General features: G+C 45.0%; 1 protein-coding gene across 7 annotated transcripts in view; it reads left to right on the top strand.

Moving 5' to 3' along the window:
• Positions 1-20,595, top strand: part of LOC119166688 (putative phospholipase B-like 2) — a 351,547-nt gene that overhangs the window by 32,555 nt on the left and 298,397 nt on the right. For 4 of the 7 annotated variants that reach the window (XR_012888461.1, XR_012888460.1, XM_075882399.1 and 1 more), the window contains exon 2: positions 13,951-14,166. The exons of 2 other annotated variants lie outside the window; for them this stretch is intronic. Coding sequence is in view for 2 of the 5 variants with exons in the window: in XM_075882399.1 (XP_075738514.1) it covers positions 13,970-14,166 (197 nt within the window). In the remaining 3 variants the exon portion in view is untranslated. The remainder of the gene's footprint in view (positions 1-13,950; positions 14,167-20,595) is intronic. One more of the 7 variants, XM_075882400.1, reaches the window with a different exon arrangement.

Here is a 20,595-nt window from a genome sequence, read left to right as displayed (position 1 = left end):
AACTGCAACAGCTGTATCAACAATGGAGGTTGCAGAAGCCCTTCCTCAGCTTTCGCAGTGCACGAAGGATGTACCAGACATGATGTTCACACAAGACAAAGGCATCCAGGTCGATGTAGACTCCATTATAGAGAAGCAGTTCAGGCTTGTAGATATGCTGACATCAGATAATACTGTGCTTGCTTTTACTGGTGTGTCATCAATGACTTTGCTTGTAGCCATTAGTATTGAAGTGAGCAGGATTGGAGACGCAGTAGTTGAAATGTCTACTCTTAAACGAGTCATTCTTGTTCTTGTGCGATTGAAAACTTGCTTACCCTTTTTGTGTATGGCACCACTATTTTATGTGAGCCGCACAACCATCTCTCGCCACTTCTACAGCACACTGTGTAACCTTGCAGCGGTACTGAAATGGGCCATTCCATGGCCAAATAAACAAGAAATCGCAAGCAATCTGCCTCAATGCTTTGAAGAATAAAAAGAGGTGCGTGATGTGCTAGACTGCACAGATGTTGCAGTAGAAAAATCGCACTGTGCTTCTTGTAGAATTTTAACATACTCTCATTACAAAGGTACACACACAGCAAAGCTTCTCTTTGGCGTCTCACCTGCTGGCCTAATTACTTTTGTGAGCTGTGGTTTCGGAGGCCGAGCGTCAGACAGGACTTGCGTAGAGAAATCGGGAGTTCTAGAAAAACTCGACAGCTTTGAAGATGATGTCATGGTTGAGAAAGGTTTCAACTTGGGCTCGCTATGCAAAAACCTTGTGCAAGAGGTTGTGCAGCCTCCGTTTTTTCGTGGAAAGCTGCAGTTCACGGCGAAAGACTCAGAAAAGACTCTAAAAATAGCCAGGGCACGCGTGCACGTGGAGCATGCAATTCAGAGAATGAAAGTTTTTAAAGTTCTGAAGAAACCTGTACCTTGGGAAGTTGTCGGCGCGCTTGATGAAATATTTATTGTGATTGGTGAAATTGTAAATCTCTCCTCCCCTATTCTCTCTGAGAAAAGGTTCGAGGGATATTATGGAACTCGTGTTCGCAATGTAATGTAGTAGAACTTGTTATGCAGGTATTCAGAAACTGAGGTCAATGAAGAAGCTAAAGAAGACGAGCACCGCAACATGAGGGATAACACATCATTGTGCTATGTAAAGACTATTGAGTTAACAGACCGACACACAGGGTCCCTTGGGCAATCACCTAAGAAGACTTGAAAACGAAAGCCATCTTCTATGTCAATGCACAGTTGTACCCCCCACCCCACCCCACCCCACCCGGGACACGTGTGTTTGTGAAGAGAGTTATTTCAACTGCATTGCCGAGCTGAGGAAGTTATTTTCGATGTACTCCTAAGCATATGCATAGCTGTGTGGTAGAACACCTGCTAGCTACGCAAATGGCCTGAGGTCAATCCTTACTCGGACCCGGAAATTCATTACTTATTTTATTCGCATATGTCTCGATTTTTTAATCAAGGACAAGATGATTGTTCTCTCACAACCAACGATCCCGACGCCAAAATTTATGTAAAACGAGCTCTTTAATGCTACCACATTATTATTTACAAACCCATTGATGCTTCCGACTGCTCACACCATGGCTGTGTATAGAGCACGTGATGATTGACATTACGCATATCTTAAGGGAAGAGGGTAGGCCCCTATCTCCCATGTATTCTAAGGCTTCAGTAGCTAGCATTTTTTCTTTACTGCATGTAAAGTGTTTGGGTTTGTTTCATTTGGTGCATAGCCATGTTCCTGCAGTGGAACTAAATGATAATAATCTATCCACTGTTGATATTTTTCACATTTGTTTAGCGAAGCATGTACATTTCGTCATTACCTCATTATGGTTCGGTAGCTTCGTATTGATGTTTGGTTTATTTGAGGAAGAATTGATCTTCTGTCTTAAATTGGAAGTATTTCTTAGCGAACTACAGCCTGTTTGTCTCGCCGCCTAAGCCTGGATGCTATGTCTCATGATTGCCTCCTTGACTTGGGGTAGACCAAAATTAGTATAGAAGGATAAGAAGGTTTTGAGAATATATGTGGCTGATCATGATATGAATAACGGGACAATCCTGTCACGTACATCGTCTTAACTTTTCTTCAAGACACGTGTGCCCATACCTGTTATCATGGGTCGCGGTAGACAGTTAATGCGAGGAAGGTGATTGACAGTTTTTATCTACCTAGGAATGGTGAGAATAAACATTGGTGATTCTTTGGGGCATTCAAGTATTTTACTGTAGTACCACACGAGGTCTCGAAACAGTTTCGGAAAAAGGCCCTGTGTAGCCATAGTGCCAGTGCAGTGTCAATTGTGGTGCTTTCTACCTAATTATATGAACCTAAATATTACCTATGTACTGCAATGATGCAGGCGTCAAGTTGAGTTAACATCATTTGGAGTTAGGCGCCATTTTCCAAAGTTAGTATAGGTTGCAGTAGTCAAGACTACTGTCCTCGCAAGCTTAAGAGATACATATAAGTTAACCACTTCTGATGTTGGTAATATCCACGTTGCTGTTGGAATTGTTACGGAACTCTTAACAACTGGTTATATAAAACGCATGTGTCTGTGTGTGCGTACAGCATTTGTGCATATCTTTAGCATCATTTTCTAATGTTTTACTAAATGAATCAATTACAGCACAGTCAATTCCCTTCCGCATGTTTCGTTTAACATAAGATTCTCATGGTATGTGGGATCTGCCAAATTTTTTTAGGTTGCTCTGATAATTGGTCAAAGAAAACAAAAAAATAGCTGCGACATATAGAGAGCGTAAATGAAAAAAAAGTTCTTTTCTTGTTTTGTTCGACTAGATCATCTGCCATGAAATCATGACATGAATCATCTCCCTTTGCTTGTTCCTGGTTCGCTTTGCTGTAACTTCCGTCTGTTTTGGCTGAATACTGATAATGGCGGTCAATTGCACCAAATAATATCACAGTGTTACGCCCAAACAGCCTTTATAGTGTTTAGTGCGGCCATGCAGGCCTTTTAAATAGTCAGAACAGTTTCAAAGAAGGCACCTTCGGGGGATTTTCATTTAAATAAACGTAATACACTGTGTTCTCTATATGTTTCATGGTTTCTTTGCAATCTGTACAGATACAATTACTGGAAATCACGGTTTGTGGAAGGTCCACATAAATAAAGGGGGAATATGATTTGCCACCGCAACAAAAATCAATAATAGTGCAACTAAACTGAAAATAGATGCACAGAACAGCGCCTACATGCACGTCCTGGACACACAAGGCATTAGGTCTAGGTGAATGCAACACATGCCAAATGTTAAAAAAAGCAGCGTCAAGTACCTTCAGGTAGCCATAATACTTTTCTGGAAGTCTGTTACGCTAATAAGTACTCGTTTCAATTAAAAAAATCACTTTATTTTTAAGTTATTGCGCACCACTTAAATGACAAAGACTGAACCACACGGACAGAAGCGCAAACTTTTAGCTGAGTTTATTATATGGACAAATGATGCTTTTGTACAATTGCGTTTCATGGTTAGAAAAAAGTGTTGACAAAGATTGATTTACAAAAATGTAAATAGTGCACTGCTGATAACCACACATGCCGAGAAACCACATACCTATCGCACAACCCTACATTAAGAATACATACACATTACACCTTTTTGCGTTAGTCCCACAGATGGCATACTGACGCAGCAATTCCGCAGTCGAATAATCTCTGACTCCTCAATGATTTCGCGCATCTAATAACTGTGTATAGCGACCACCTTGGTTTCATGGAACTTCGACTGACATCCGCAGTCTTGACAATGCAAGCCTAGGTGTCCTTGTACAGATCTGTGCACAGCGTTGTTCTGCTCCCGGAGTCATTCATCAAGGCGCCTTCCACTCTGGCCTACGTATTTCTTCCCGCACGAGAGCGGTATCACATTACCACTTTTCGGACACAATCCACAAACTTGCTCGTGTGGTTAGTTGAGAAAGCATTTGTTCCCGTCACATTTTTCTTTGTTACCCTGCAAAATGATGAGAACTGACGGGGTGCCAGAAGAACCGCTTGCACTCAGACACGGCCCCCAATCTTTTTCAGGCTATGGGAAACATTGTGAAAGTATGATATCACAGTGGTCCTACAAAATTCTTCGTCATCTAAGTGGTGCGCGATAACGTAACAATGAATAGATACTAATTTGCTCAAGCAAGTACCCTTATATTCGCTTGAGCCAGGAACCCCAAGTTGTGCACGCTCCGAGAAAAAAGGGGCTTGGCTGCTCATCAGCTGGTCTTCAGAAGTCAGGTCGCTCAGCCTAATCAAAAGACACAAAAACGTGTGGGGAATTGAATATTTCTAAGGAAAGCTCTATCACCACAAATAACCAAAAAATCTTAATCTCACTTTATTAAATTTACGCTACCCACAGTCCTTAAGAACTTAACATGGCAGAACAGGTAAACGAGGGCAAATGTTACTGAACAGAAATGCATAGCCTGCTCATCCTTAAGCAACCTCAGCAACATTTGGCAAAACATGCTTGAAATACACAAATTGCAGCTTGCGGACAAGTTTGTCGATGTGGTCACCATTTCTATTCACAGTAAATGTCATCGACTCCAGTTCTGAATACACTATGAAGTGTGTAACAGCCAAGTTCAAAAGAAACATGCCAAGCTGCACCTGCGAGAAGTATGCATGCCTAGGGTGTACAGTGAAGTTTTCGCCGTTCTTCTTTATATAGGCAAGCTTCTTTTGCGTAGCAAGTTGGGCCGCAGTTGAAGTTTTTCCCAGTACAGGGCTCTTGACTTTCAACAAAATTGCAGGGTTGGAATTCTTGAAAACAACACCATCTGGTCTGTATCAAAGCCCTGAAACCTTGGGGTGAACAACGAAACCGATCTTTAAAACGTCGTTTCTGGTTATGCTACTGTATTTCTCAATTGCAGATTGTTCGCAGTGTTTACCATAACGAGTAGCGTTATTGCCCCAGAAGCTTTCGGAGAGCATTTTGGACACCTTGCTTTCCCAAGATGTTGGATCTTTTGGAATGTATGTAAAATAAGCGTGACATATCCTCCCTGTTATCCTCACATTTTAAGCTCTTCGACACTTTGTGTTGTCCTGATGCCTTGTCTCAGTGCGCATTAGAAGTGCCTCCTCTTCAGTGAGTTCAATGTGTGTGTTGTAGAATTAAAGCTAAATTTTTGCAAGGTCATTTTTAAAAACATAAATTATCATTGCTATAGCATCACTGAATACCACGTCATGGAAAATTAGTTCACTGTATCGTTATAATCCATTCTTCATCATGTGCTTCATTAAAATTTGCTCCTGAATAGTTGGTTACTCGCGAACTTGATTGCTTTCAATACGGTGTATTCTGCCAGACTGATGCAGCGCCAATGCACTTGGTGTGCTGTCGCAATCAGTCGCTGGCGTATTTCCTCTTGTTGTTCGGTGTCCAGAATTGGCAGCGGTTTGGACTGTACGTGGCACAGTTCTTTGAGTTTACAGGCCTCATATAGTACATTTGTCTTCAACTTGCCCCAGGCATGTGTAACATCAGTAGACGTCAGCAGGTCCAAGTTCTGGATGCCAGTCCTATTAATAAAATGAAAGAAACCCCAATTAAGACTCAAGATAGCTTCTGCTACATTGCAGTGCTGCGAAATAGATTACTTGGGAAGCACGTGTCGAGCATGTTTTGCACAGTCGCACGTAAAGTTTTACTGGTTAGTAACCTGTGATTTTGGCTCACTTTCTGAGACATTCCTGTTACACAGTTATCTTGAACATTTTCTTGCGCACGACAATGCTCCCAGTTTTGAGAATTTATTTTGCTCTGTATAAATGAGCCTTTAGCAGTGATTCTGGCATAAACCAAACAGCATGAAGAGACCACAGTGAACCATAAAATTTTTTTCACTCATTTGTAACTTTAGCTACTCATACAAACTATTTATGTGCAGTCAGTCTTGAGCTGCTTGAATGCGAAGAGGCAAAAAAATGCTGCGAAAGGTTTTCGCAAAAATATTTTTGGTGGTGCAGCTTCTGGCACTACCATCAGAGTTTACGAACAATTTTTGTTGAGACAGTAGCCCCATTGAATCATACTAGAGGCACCAGAAGCATCTGTGCATTTGAATTCTGGCTGCTGCAACATTAAAAGCCATAAGCCGAAAGTGGCGAAGTGAAAATTAGAACCGCCTCTAGTGTTTGTTTGTTTTCGAGTTTTCGACACCATGGATTCGAATAGTGTGTATACTATGCCTGAGAGTGTAAGAAGGACAGTTGCTGTAAGAGCCAATGCTTGTGATAGCGATTAATCAGTATCATCATTTAATAGTGATTGCTAATTTTTGCATGCCTTTTTGTAACCTGTTTGATTATGACCATGTGGCTACGTGAACTTGCAAATGTCTGTATCATGAATATATATTGTAGGGTGATGATAAATAAAAGCTGAAAGTTGGCGCCTGTTCATGTTCATTCTTTCCATGTACCTGCCGAGATTATAAGCACATACAAGTTTTACTTTCAAGTCTGAACCAAAGCGCACACCTACAAGTTTCATCGCTGTAGAAAATATCGATGGAAGTTTAGATCGCGTTGTTTTTCCATCTGGTTGCTTGGTTGGTGTTTTATACAATTGAATAAATTCAGAAAACTGCTCCTTGCCTATTCACATGTAGCAACATTGCAATCATATGTTTGCAACGCTCAGAGTTTCCGGCCTTGCAGGAGCAGTGGCCTTGCAGAAGAAAGTAGGTTATGCACATAAGCCAGCTTTGAGAACATGGTAACACTCTTCCAAATAAAGATTGCACTACTGTGTTAGTCTCCTAGGCTCAGAAAGGAAAGCTGCTTCCAGATAACAGCTGGCAACTGTCAAACTTGGTCCACCCTATCCTGACATGCACCTTAACCACCAAAAGTTTACCTAAAAATGGTTTAATTGGGTCAGTTATAAAAGCATAAAATCTGCAAACTGATTTTGGGTATTGATACTACTGCGGTTTTGTTAACAACAAAAAATTTTGTTGCTTTGAGTAACGTTTCATTATTTAGGGGCGCCATAAATATAGAGGGCTGAAATTCAGTTAAGAACACTGCTTGATCACTTGCATCATACACACAGTTTATCGCCGCTGTGCATGAATTTTGAGTGTTTATAGTTTGACAAAAATACAATAAACTTTTGAAGTACAGAGTTGCAGCTCGCAATTGAGGAGAAAATGGCAAGGTGCAACCTGTTTCATAATCAACGGAATAACAGAAATAAGTTTTCACCGTAACGTACACCAATTATTGCTTGGGTTTCGGCTATTCGCGGCGCTTATTTTCGAACCCACGTTGGTTGTACGATAGTACTTTCAACCCCACCCCTAACATCTTGCTTTGTTTTCGTTGCTCAGGCAGGCGAAACAGAATAAGCAAGTTTCCTGGGCGACACGCTTAAGCGCACGTCCTTCACCTCGCAGGCTCATTGCATACGAACGTAACAGGGAACGTAACAGGGTCCGTAGCTCCGTGCCGTCACTAGCTATCTAATCTCTATCTTATATCGTGTACTAACTACCTTCGATCATAATCCAATTTGCAAACGAGAACAGCGTACTTTTTCTGGCCTACTCCGAAAACTCACACAGCCATATCGTCATTTTCAGAAACTGTGCAGTAAGATAAGCGCGTACGCACTTCTTGTTCGTGACGGCACTATGTCGAGCACGTGCGCATTACTTATTGAGCATGCTAGTCATCGATATTTACATCGGGTATGTGACGGTTCGGTGTAGACATATGCGCAGCCACTGTGACCGCATAAAGCTCACGTAGTACGTACCTTGATGCGACTTTTCACGTCGAAAACGAGCTCCAGCTCATTAGCCTTTCCTCGAACATGGGACGTTTGCAGGCAGAGTCCTTGAATGGCAACGGCATCAATGGTGCATGCTTTGACGCCACAACAAATAAGGTGGCCGGGGTTCAAAACCTCTTCTCCCTCGTTGAGACACCGAATTCTTTTTCCAGAAGCTTCGAGGTGTGCCATAATATTCGCTAGTGATAGCTGCTTTGTAAAAAGCAGCGGCATTTCACAGCCGTTCAGAATCAACTCTGACAGAGACCAGAAAAGGCCGGCATGCTACAACACGCTACGTGCAGTAAACAAGTTGATCTTCTATTGGTCCTCCATCTTGAATTGCCACGCGCGCCACATATCGTTCGTGTGCATTGCGAATACAAAAATCGGCCCGAGTTTTGCATGCGTTCATTTTCTCGACGTTTTCTCGTCGTCACACCCTGGCAACGCTTGTCGTGTTTCTGGAGCATTGACTCTGACAAGACTTCCAGCGGTGGCACGTGGTGTGTCACAGTAATGGCTCATTCACATAGAAGGCGCTGCGGCAAAGCAGCCAAGCGGGCTTATCAAGCGGCGACGCAGCGAGCAGGTGAACCTGTTCAGACTGCGTGCCTCTTTCGGCTTGCCGCGCGACAGAGGAGGCGCGCATCTCGCGCTTTTGCGTGCGTGTCGCTATGACGCGGCAATGCTTCTCCCAAATTTACTACAGTGCCACCACTGCGCCTTCGCTACGTGCCATTCTGATTGGCTGCGGCAAAGCGGCGAGCTTCGGCAGGCGGCAAAAATTTGTTGCGAGAGCGATCGCCCTTGCCACCTGGCTTTTCTCCCGCTTGCTCCACCCGGAGAGGAGGATTTTCCCGCCTTCAGCGTTGCCGCCTCGCTGCTTTTTCCGCCCCGCCTTTAGTGTGAACGAGCCTTGAGAATACACAATTCATGCCAGCCTCTCCAAACGTGCGTGCATCTTTCAGAAACAGGAAACAGACTACCGAGAATGCCCAAACGACCCAACACTGATGGCGTACGTGCATGAACAGGCAAGAGAACTTGCCTGCGCATGACGTATTGCTTATTTGTTATTTGATCTTCCAGCTTCAATAAAGAAAATGGCACGGGTGAAATTAAGATTGAGACGGCTAGGAAGAAATATTTAGAAGTTGGGGTTGTCACAGCAGAGTTTCGCTGCTCGTAACGAATCGATGTGAAAAATCATCAAGGTGCAAAGCATCTCTTTGGACACGCAATGACTTCCAGGGTTCAACTTTATTGTCTAATGTCACCCCATGAAAAGCGATATAAAAAATAAATTGCACAAAAAACAAAAGCCACGTGCACACAGGGCGACCTCATGTTCCGCACTGACCGCCGCATTCAGGTCTTCCGGGCGGCTATTCAATCCCGTCTGCGGGACACTAGATGACTGTATATATATATATATATATGCTGCTCACCGCATACGTCACTGTCCTCCTCTTCTGCTGCCTTGTTTACTCTCCCCATCCTTTGGGAGACGCTGAGACGTGCTCCCATTTTAAGGCAACAGAAAAAGTCACAACTTCGCCACAAAGGTAATGCAATAAACACGATAGCAACAAATTAGAAGGTCACGCGCAGATGAAAACGTGCCCTTTGTTTCTCACACACAAATAACGCACAAAACGTACTTTCAGGTACACATGAACCCGAATATAAGCGTCTCAGTTGTTACTTCGCTGTGTCTGTAAAACGCACTCTTTTCGTAAACGGAGACTGCGCTACGAGTGCAGTGATATTTGTGCGCTCGGTAACTAAAACAAAATCGTTCCGGTAAAAGCAGAAGGCCAACAAAGACCTACGATCCTTCACACCGCGAAATAAGGGCGCGCGCCCCCGCGTCGCGACGATTTTGCTACACGCGCTCATTGCGCCATTCTGCTGGTAATGGTGAAAACAGGCTAGTCCCCATTCCTCGAGATCCCCATCAGCAGCGGTAAACGGTAGATATAAAGAGCTTGCCATTTGGAGATTCAAGGAGGCCGGGGCTCCTCCGTGGCTTCAAAAGTGCAGAAAGGAGTGGGATGAAAAGATAAAAATGATGACAATGTAGTGTGGTTTCCGCATGCTGTATCAAGCTCGAAAACAGGAAAGCGAGCTCAGGGTGGAGCATTTAGATTTAGTGATAATTGAAACAGAAACCCTTGGGCTTATTTGCAAATCAACTGCAGGGCGTCAAAAACCAAGTTGAATGCCATTAAGAATGATTGATTGATTTGTGGGGTCTAACGTCCCAAAACCACCATATGATTATGAGAGACGCCGTAGTAGAGGGCTCCGGAAATTTTGACTACCTGGGGTGCTTTCACGTGCACCCAAATCTAAGCACACAGGCCTACGACATTTCCGCCTCCATCGGAAATGCAGCCGCCGCAGCCGCGACTTGAACCCGCGACCTGCGGGTGAGCAGCCGAATACATTAGCCACTAGACCACCGTGGCGGGGCAATGTCTTGAAGAGGATAATTATAAAGGGGTGATTATTCGCGCAAGAGCTGAGAAATACCTTGTGGGTGAAGTCTCGACAAAGGGAGTTTTGCTGATGGAAAGGCATACGCTCGAGCCCCCGAAATACTAGAAATATAATTGAATGGGAAAATAATTAGAAAACATAAAGATACTATGAAATACTTTGAAATCTACCATCAAGAATTGCTTATTTATCGTGAGCCGATGAAACACGGTTTTGTAGATCTTGACAGAATTTCCGACACTAAGTGCTGAGAACGCAAGTACATTAGAAATGTCTATTAAGTACATTAGAAATGTCTATTAGTATAAAAAAAAGTGAGAGGGCTATCCAAAATCTTGGCATGGGCAAGTCGCCCGGCCCAGATGGCCCGGTCCAGATGCCGCCTTTTAAAAAGCGTTCAAGAAAGGTATAGCTGCAGCACTGCATGAGATTTTTTCATAGTCTTTTGATTCAGGGCTTCTGCTTTCATCGTTTAATCGTGTGCACACCGTGTTGATTTCTAAGGAAAAAGAGCAACGTGTTTTACGCAGAGTGACAGGTACAGGCCAATCACGCTGACGCGGAATATAAGGTGTTCATGAACGTACTGGCTAGGAGATTGCAAAGAGTTATACAAAAGTCATCGGACCCCATCAGACTTGTAGCATCAAACGCAGGAGCATATTAAACAAATATTCATGTCACCAGGGGCATTCTGGAGTATTGTGATGCTGTTCTTTTGAAAGTAGACATGTTACAAACTGATCTAGCCAAGGCTTTCAACATAGTTCCACAAAATACACTCTTCACGCTAACTGAGTACGTTGTTCTCAGTACGATCATAAATAAAGGTAATACACAGCCACACGAAAGTTCAACCACAAATTTATTGTGAATGGAGAACTCTCACAGCACATACAAGTACTTGCCTCTGTGCGCCACAGGTGTCCTCTAAGGCCTTTACTTTTTGCTCTATTTTTGGAACCACTCTGTCAGGAAGTAACTAAGCACCCAGGGATACGTGGTTCCAAGTTGCAGTCATGTGAATGGCGTGTTATGGCATGCGCAGACAATATTGCTTTTTTTGCTGTTGATAGAGATTGTCGCTTTGTTTTCGGAAATTTCTGAAAGGTTTTGCGATACGAGTGGAAGTTTGAGAACAAAGAAAAAAAGCGTTGGTTTATGGCATGGTTATTGCGACCTCACGCACAGTTCCTTTGGAAATATTTAGTGGCTCACAACACCTAGTCGTTACCAAGGGGTACCAATGGACAACAAGACAGTGAAGCGTTTTGGCTTGAAAGGCGGAGGAACTGCGCGTGACAGCTGAAGAATCGGGCTGTCGGGACTTATTCATTTTCTCTCAGTCAGCTGTATATAACGTGTTTATGGCTGCTAAAATCATGTTCATTATACAAACCCTTAGGTGTACGCGTAAAAGCATCCATAAACTCCACAGGGTATCCGATATGTTGCAACCCGCGTAGGGGTCATGGCGTCGTACACCCGCTAGCTCGTAACTCACTGCCTCCCTGATCCACAGGGTTTTGGCCACATTCATCTGGAGCTTCACATAGGTGCGAACATCTAGAACGAACTTGTTTCGACGTGTTTATCAAGGAGGGCTGTTTTTGTGGCACTTGTTTCTTAACCAAGTAATCTCACGTTTCATGCTAATAAGACACCAGAGAGATGCATTTTTATGTTCTTTATTTCAAACAACGTTAGCACACCACATGCCTGACTTCTTTGTATCTTCAGACTGGCAGGGACGACGCACCTTGTCACCGTTCTTGCACGAAGTTGTGTTCTCATATCGATTCTTAAGTGCAAGGTTTTTGATGGATTACCTAACTGAAGGGAAAAAAAGCGCCTTAGGAAAGACCTAATACAGAATGTTTTTCCTGTGCGCCTTTACTTTTCGATGTATAGAAAAATCTTATGCGCAAGACGTACTAAAGCGAGTGAAAAACACGGGGACACCACCCAATGTCAAAACTTTATTTTTCAAACTCCATACGGGAACCTTGCCCGTGAAAACGTGGCTTGAGGAGAGAGGAATGTCTGTACCATATGAAGCAGCTGTTTCCTCTGTAATTAACGTGAAAGCTGTTATCAAAGTGCGAAATGCGTATCTGAAGACGGACTGCGTTGAACGTTTGATATTTTCGTTTCATAGTTAGCACACATGAAACGTGCGTCATGAGTAATTTTCAGATTAACTTGACCTGTAGCCAAAGAAAAAAAGATCCTCAATGGCTCAGTGGTTAACGCCAGCACACACGATTCAGAGGATCCAAGTTCGATTCCGTGCGCCGGGGTCTTTCTTTTGATTTTTTTTCTTTCTTGCACTTTCGTACATAGAGATACGTATACATATGCGATGAGGGATGGCAGTGCCGACGCCGACGCCGATAGCAAAATTCAGCCGCGAGTGTTCAATCAATTGCAATCGCAATAACAGCGCTTGAAAGTTGTCTTGGAATAGAGTAGCATAGGGCGCCATCTACCTGGCTAGCAACCAATGTTTTCGCGACGAAGCCGTAACTTCTTTTTTCACGTTACTTGTTTAAAGGAACTGTCTACCATCCTTCTATGTTTCTCATTTTTGTGGCGCAATAAAAAGCGTCCTAACTCAAGTGTGCAACGTTGTAGTGGTTTCTTTTGAAGATATGTAAAAATTGTTGAAACCCAATTTTTATCTGCGTCAAGTCTCCTTCAATTGGTGAGATGAATAACCACGACTCTTCAGTCGGTGGAGGCATTCACAATGACGAAGTCGAAAAATGAAACCACGCACGGTTTTAGCAGACTTCATGAAGTTTCGTTTTCTAATAAAACAAATACCTTTGTGGTCGATTAGAAATAACACACGTGTAAAATCTGACTGCGCATGCTGCGCTCGTAGCACACTAGTGGCCATTTCGCTAGCTCCGCATATACAAAATTTGGTATGACGTGAAGTGAATAGACGAAGAAAGTCAATGACACGTCCAACAAGATAATCATGACATGTGTGTCATTTGAAACATGACTACATGCTACGTTTATAGAGTGCTAGCGGCCATTTCGCCAACTCCACATATACCAAATTTGGTAATATGTGACGTGAATGAACAACGACGGTAAATTACACTTCCAAACATGATAATAATGACATGAAAGCCTTGTACGGTGTTTTTACGTTTTTCTCATAACGCTGGGCTGATTTTAAACTGACATATCAACCTTCCTTATTTTTCGTTTGCATATCATCGATATTATCAATAGTTTTGAGGAGGTCAGCACTGAAACGTTCGAAATGATCGCTTGTGAGCTATCAACAGAACCAGCCTGCTCAGTGACCGTGGAAACCTCATGATATCTTGCACGACCACGTGACGAATAATCAACAGCTTGCAGTGACGTCAGTGTACACTATAAGTACCGAAACTAGCTTTGAAGAACCTCTTCATAGCAAGACAGTTACAAGAAAGCAAAACAGAATACGCTGTAATTACTTTCCCATAGTGCCCTTAAGCTTATCTAGCCATTTATAGAGAGGTTAGCTTAGAAGGCAGCGTTTCTAGGTTGAAGTCGCAACTGCAAGTTTTCGGGTCAGTACATACATTTTACAATGTCGTGCAGGTCGTCGACATCAGCCCCCATGAAGAAAGTGACCTTGGGGCTGTGGCTCTCGTGTGCGCTCACCTTGATGCAATTGGTGAGTGGGGCTAGTAGGCAACAGCGACTGGTGGCCGTGTCACTGGACGTGCGTGAGAACAGGCTGGTCGCGCACAATGACTCGAGCGCCAAGGACGTTATCGCCGTGTGCGCATTCAGTGACAGCCGACTAGACTTCGGGTAAGTCTCGCGATGTGCTTTGCCGAAGGTAATGCCCAACGTTACTAAAATAAACTCAGTATGGAAGCTCCGCCGGAGACGCCGGCCGCGTGACGGTTGCGAGAACTATTGGAGCAGCTGTACGATTTTGCTCCCACGGCTTGGGGTGCGAGTGCTGTGATCAGCGGCAGCGACGTGCGAGCACCTAACACGATTGGTGCACAGTTTCGCCACGTCACTTCTGCGCCTGTTTTTGGCACTGCGTAGTTTCTTGTACAAAAACACGTTTGTCATGTATGAGGCATAGTGAAAAGGAGCATATTTTTTTACAGTCAGTGAGGTACTCCCGCTAGCTTTGTTCCAGGCTCTAACCTCTAGTTCACATTGAAGCATCCGCTTTCTATACAGCGAGTGAGGGAGTGAGATTGACTTTATTGAACATATTCTGAGGAGGCTGAGAAGTGGTGATTCCGATCCCTAATTCAGACTGAAGGCTCTGCCCAGAATGGCGTTTGCAGCCGAAGGCTTGTAGCGATGTCCCAGGCCCTCTGGACCGCCTGTAGTTGCTGCTTGTATTTGTCCTTTTGAGGGCTTCCCTAAGCCTCTTGGGTATTTAGTTGTGCTGCGCTGTGGGTAGGGCACATCCAAAGCATGTGTTCGAAATGGCAATAGGAATGGTTGCATATGGAGCCTGTGGGTGGTGTGTCGGGGTCGACTTGGTGTAAGACGGATGGTATTATGTACCCACGTGTTTGCAATCTTCTTAGAGTTAGAGCTTATGCATTAGGTTTTGGGTTCGATGCTGGGAAGGCACATCTTTTGCCCCGGTAATGTGAAGTGATGTCGTGGTATGCGAGTGCTCTGTCCTGGCTTCAGAGATTCTCGTACAGCCCACTCTTCAAGGGGTCGTTGTCCGCGGCGCGGCGTGTGTGCTCACGTGCCAGGTGGTTGACTTCTTCGTTGGGATTGCAGTTGTCGGGTCCCGGTAACTGTCCCATTTGGGCTGAGAACCAGGATACGTAGATTTGAGCTTTCTCTTCTTCAATAAGGAATTTTTTGCTCTCGTACACTTTGGCGTTGACGGTCAGTTTTCCAGTGCTTCTAGCTACTAGGCCAGCCGCGAATGGTCGTGTCACCGTCTGGGAGTCTTTGTACATTGTGGGATGGGCTTGGCAGCTCTGCAAGGCTAGCGCGATTGCCATTTTCTCTGCTTCGTCGACGTGGTCTGTTTGGACAGTTGCCGTGTTATTGATGTTTCCGTCTATGTCAACAACAGCTATGGCAAATGCCTTTCTGCCGCAGTAGCGGGTGGCATCAAGAAAAAGCTCGTGGGTGTTGTGTTTTTTTTGCCTTTCTTGTGAACGCCCTCGCTCTGTCCTTCCTTCGGCCTTTGTAAACGTTGGGTGAATGTTGCGAGGTATTGACTCAACCCTATTGTGTTTGCTCACGTCATTGCTAAGTGTGGTTCTTTTGTCTGGTTGTGAAATTGGGCAAATGCCCGCGTCTCGTAGGATGAGATGGCCTGCCTGCGTCAACGACAGGCGTGTGATCTGTGCCACTCTCTGAGCCTCTAAAACTTTTGCGGCCGTGTTGTGCAGTCCGAGTTGCTCGAGTTTCTCGTTGCTCGTGCTATTGAGTAAGCCGAGTGCCGTTTTCAGTCCCTTGCGGAGCATGGAGTCGATCTTCTTGATTTCAGCCTTCGTAAGTTTCAGAAACGAGAAAGCGTACGCTACGTGACTTACGAGAAACGCGCGAAACGCCTCCATGATGCTGTTTTCTAGGAGGCCTGCTCTCCGGGCTATTCTAGCATTGCCTCTTGCAAAATTGTTCGTGCTTTTTTCAAGGCGCTTGATTGTCCTTGTTGTGACCCTCCTTGGCGCTTAACGCTAGCTCTAGTACCTTGGCATTATATACTTGTGGTATCATTGGGTTCTTCTGAGATTTGAGCAATACTTGCTGCTCCTCTTGTCCGAATTTTGTCGAGGATGAAAGAGCGTTAGAGTACATTTAATGGGGGAGAGTGGGAGTCCAGTTGGCTTAAGAAATTTTTCGGGTGTAGTCAGTTCTTGTTAAAGGATTCCTTCCAAGGCACCATATGAGTGACCACATGGGACCCATATGGTAATATCATCAGCGTGTATGGCATGGTGCACGGATGGGAATTGAGAGAGATTCTCCGAGAACCTGTGCATCGCAATATCAAAGATTAATAGAGAGAACACTGACCCTTGTGGGGTGCCGATATTTCCGAGTCATTCGGGTTCGCCGTATTGCTCTCTTATGCGTATGATGGCGGTTCTGCTCACCAAAAGGCTTTATTGTAGTTGTGGAATTCCTCGCCAAAGTTCATGTGCGATATTTCTCCCAGTATGTGTTCATGTTTACGGTGTCAAAGGCCTTTGCCAGGGCCAGGGCTATTAGGGCTTTGGACATGTGGAGGAGCCCGTAACATACGTGTTCTCGTAACATCAATATGTCGTCCTGTGTGGAGAGTGCTTTGCGGAAGCGAATGATATTGTGTCGAAAGAGCCCATTGCTATCAATGTGGTCAGTCATACAGATGAGAATTTTTTGCTCAGCTACTTGTTAAACGCAAGATGTGAGTGATATGGGCCTTAAGTGATAGATGAACAGCGGTTTTCCCGGTTTCGGTATGTGTGAAACCTTGGCACTACGCCAATTTCGTGGCACGGTACCCGTTTCCCATGCCTCATTTATCTTCTTAGTAATGATTACGATTGTTTTATCGTCTGAATTCTGTAGCAGTTTATTGTCGATGCTATCTGGCCTTGGCACCAATCTGCCGTTCAGTTGCTGTAGAGCGTACTACATTTCAGCTTCGCTGAACGGTTCGTCTAGCTTTTCTTGCGGTCGACATTCATATGAGGGATTTTCGTTTTCCCAGGCTACTGCTTTGCTTTCCAGTGGAAGATATTTTTGGCCTAGCGTTTTCAGGAGAGCTTGGGATCCACCAATGTCCTGGGCGTGCTTGTGCACAAATCGTTCAATTTGCAGCTGGGTGCTGCCTCTCGTTGGTTTGTCGCTGTCCACCATAAGGTGGTTGAGCAGCCCTCAATTGCTTCCCCTCCGTAGTTTGCCATCTGCTTCGTCACATGTGTTGTTCCACTGCTGGACGCAGAGCGTTTTGGCGCGAGTTTCGATTTTGCGGCCAAGGTCGGCTATTTTCGTGCCTAAGTGACTGTTCAGCTTGTTTTACGCCACGCTTTTTTAGGCCATACTTTTTCTGCCGACACTGACCAGGTGGGAGTCCATGACCTGGATGGATTCATCAGTCTCGACTTCTTTGGTGATCTGATTCGCTGACATTTTTAATTAATTTAGGAGGGTTTCATACGATTGTTCTGCACTGCATTCTGCTCCTTTATTTTACGGAACTGGTCCCAGTCTGTGACTTTGAATTTTCTTTGCGCTTTCACCTCATTCTCAATGGTAATTTCAGGATGCAGTGGTAGCTAAATAGGTCCTTAACGAGGTTATCCCAGGTGGCTTGACGTTCGGTTACTGTTGCTCGGTTACTGCTGCTGCTGCTGCGCGGCTGCTGGTCTCGTCCCCGACTGGACTCTGAAGCACTCCCGAGATGACAGGCGGTTGTCGGATCCCAACAGGATCAAGGGGCGCTCTCTGGAACGAAAACGCCCTCTGGATAGGGAACGCCCGCTAGATCAGGATCTCCCCCTGGATGAAGAACGGTGATAGACGCTTGAAGCGTTCTCCCGTCTTGACACCTGGTTGTGGCAGGTTTCCTTGAACAGGACAAATGTTGGCGCGTGTGGACGTTGTTGTGCTTGCCACCCTTGCTTTCTGCATCTTCTTCTCCTGCTCACTATGTGTGGAATGTGGAAGCATCTTTTGCATTCGCGAGCTACGGTGAATTGATTGCCATTGCAAAGCTTCCATTCCGGCTCACAGTGATGCACGCAGTCTACTTTTAGCGTTTCGCCGCAGTTGCGAGATTTCTTACTCGTTGCGTTTGTGCGCCAGCAAACATCGGTGCGATGACCGAATCCTGCGCACGTTTTGTAAACATTGACTTGTCGCTTGTAGAGCGAGCAGGGAACCATGGTGGTTCCACACATTACTGTGCTTGGAGCGCGCAACCCGCCGAAGAGGATTGCAACGACTTGGGCCTTTTTAATGCGTCTTGTCTGAAGGGCAGTGGAATTTCGGTCGTCCACAATAACGCATTTGAGCATTGCGTCATCAAGGGAGAGGTCAGCGTTCTCGATGACGCCCTTGCATGTCTTATCGCTCGCGGCCACGTATGCGGCAATTTTGCACAAGCCCTCGTTTTGTGCAGTTTGTGCCCGTTCATGTAGAATGTAACAATATTTTGTTGCGGCGTAGAAATAACGATCATGTTTTGCATCTTGTTAGGGAAGATCGTGTCCTCCCGTGCTTGTTCGTCGGTGATCCTGGCGGCCGTGATGACGGCTCTCGCCAGCAGAACGGGGTCAATTCTGGCTACGTCCAATCCTCCTGGCTACGTCCAATCCAAAAATGCTAGCCACAGGGGCATGTGTTCCTTTTTTGCTATTTCGTTGCACTGCGTCAGTGAGAACAGATGATCTTCCAACCTCCTGTGTTTCTGAAAACCATTCTGCAGTTTCCCCAGCACCCCCTCATCCTCTATCCATGCCTGCATTCTTTCCTTTATAATCTGCATCGCTAGCCTGTAGACCGCTGATGTCACTGTTATAGGACGGTAGTTGCTTATGTCAGTTTCGTCCCCCTTTCCTTTATAGATCATGCTCATCCTGCTAAGTTTCCATTCATAGGGAACTTCTCCATCGATTATTATTTTGCTCACTGCCTCTCTCAAAGTATGATTAGACTTCGGACCTAATGTCTTTATCAGCCTAATTGGAATGCCATCTGGGCCTGTTGATGTACTACTAGGAACCCTTTTCTCACCCCTTTCCCACTCTTGTTGTGAAAATGGAGCCATTGCGCCACTTGATTCATCCTTGTTTATTGTGGTGCATAAAGCAATTCTTTGTTGAAATTTTTCTGTCACCCTTGTTCTTATATATTCAATGTCCGTGCTCTTCGACGCCACCTAGTGGTCCATTACAGCGAGCGAAATTCTCTTGCCGCCAAAGCGCAGCATCATGCGCACTAGACGCGCACCGCGACGCCGAACATGCTATACACCACTGGGCGAACGCGGTATGGATGTGCTGTTACCCGGTTGTTGTCACGGCTTGCGAATGCCACTATGTTAGTTGGTGGTCCAGACGTCGATGATTCTCGTACGCAGGAAGCAAGAAGAAGCAGTACTGCTTACTTTGCTGGCGAGTCGCTCTCTCGCATTGCATGAAGAGCAAAAAAAAAAACGCTGATGCCTGCGGCGTTGGTGGGTTCTTCTAGCTCTGCAAGACAGCAACGAGCTCGGTCACGCCAACGGCCAGCTCGGTCACCTCTTCAACCAAATAGGGACGTGAAGTAGGCACAGAGTGAGTGAAGCTCCCGTTGGTGACAGCGTTCAGTTATTCGCACGGCGAAGAAGGGCTTGCCGCCATTTTTCAAAATTTCTTGACTAGCACTCCTGATAGTCCACAGTGACCACTTGGCGTCAGACGCTGCCAAAATCGGTTCGAGAGTGATCGGCGTGGAGAGGGCCCTTTTAGCGAATTTTGCCACCGCCGAGTAGGACTCGGCACACTTTCGAAGGCCGAAATGGTCAATGTGAACGCGCCTTAACAATGGCGACCGAAATGACGAGTCCGCTTCCCGCAACTTGTTCGTTCGTTGGTGTGCTTAATCATTATTTTATTTGTAAACATGATTACTCAGTGGCGACGGCCAACATAAAAGCTGCTATAAGCAGCTTGAGAACCTCATATATGTAGGCCCTGATCTCTTTTGTACTGCGAGAAAGATGTAGCAGACAAACGACCGTAAGCAAATTCCTGTGTAGTACTGCGCGTTACCCGAGAGTTTATACCATCGTTCAAAAAACTATAATTCTATTTCATTATTATTATTATTATTATTATTATTATTATTATTATTATTATATCACGCTTAAAGTGACCTGTATTAGGCCTCGAGGGCACGAAGAAGGGACGACTCTCAAGGCACAGATCAACAGCTAGCCGAGTTACCACAACCGCTGAAGAAGATGAACAATCATGATGATGAACATGTATGAAGAAGGTGGATGTGTTTAATGAATAAACACACTAACCACCAACCTCCCCCCACGCAAAAGCGGGCCACAGTTTAAAGCGGAGAAGAATGCCTGTGACAGGCTTCATGCGTGACACGTTGAATATATCGGCTGCGCAGCAGTGGTTGGCCGCTAGAAGAAAAGCGAGTGCAACGCGATAATTGACCGGAGACGTTTGCTTCGAGACAGTGTAGGGGCCAATGAAGAATAATTAAAATTTGTCGCACAGACCAGCGCTGCGAATGGGTGGAAGCGGCAAC

This window comes from Rhipicephalus microplus, unplaced genomic scaffold, assembly GCF_043290135.1.
Source record: "Rhipicephalus microplus isolate Deutch F79 unplaced genomic scaffold, USDA_Rmic scaffold_12, whole genome shotgun sequence".
Lineage (NCBI taxonomy): Eukaryota > Metazoa > Arthropoda > Arachnida > Ixodida > Ixodidae > Rhipicephalus > Rhipicephalus microplus.
Note: the sequence above shows the minus strand (reverse complement) of the source record. Positions and strands in the feature narration are given on the sequence as shown.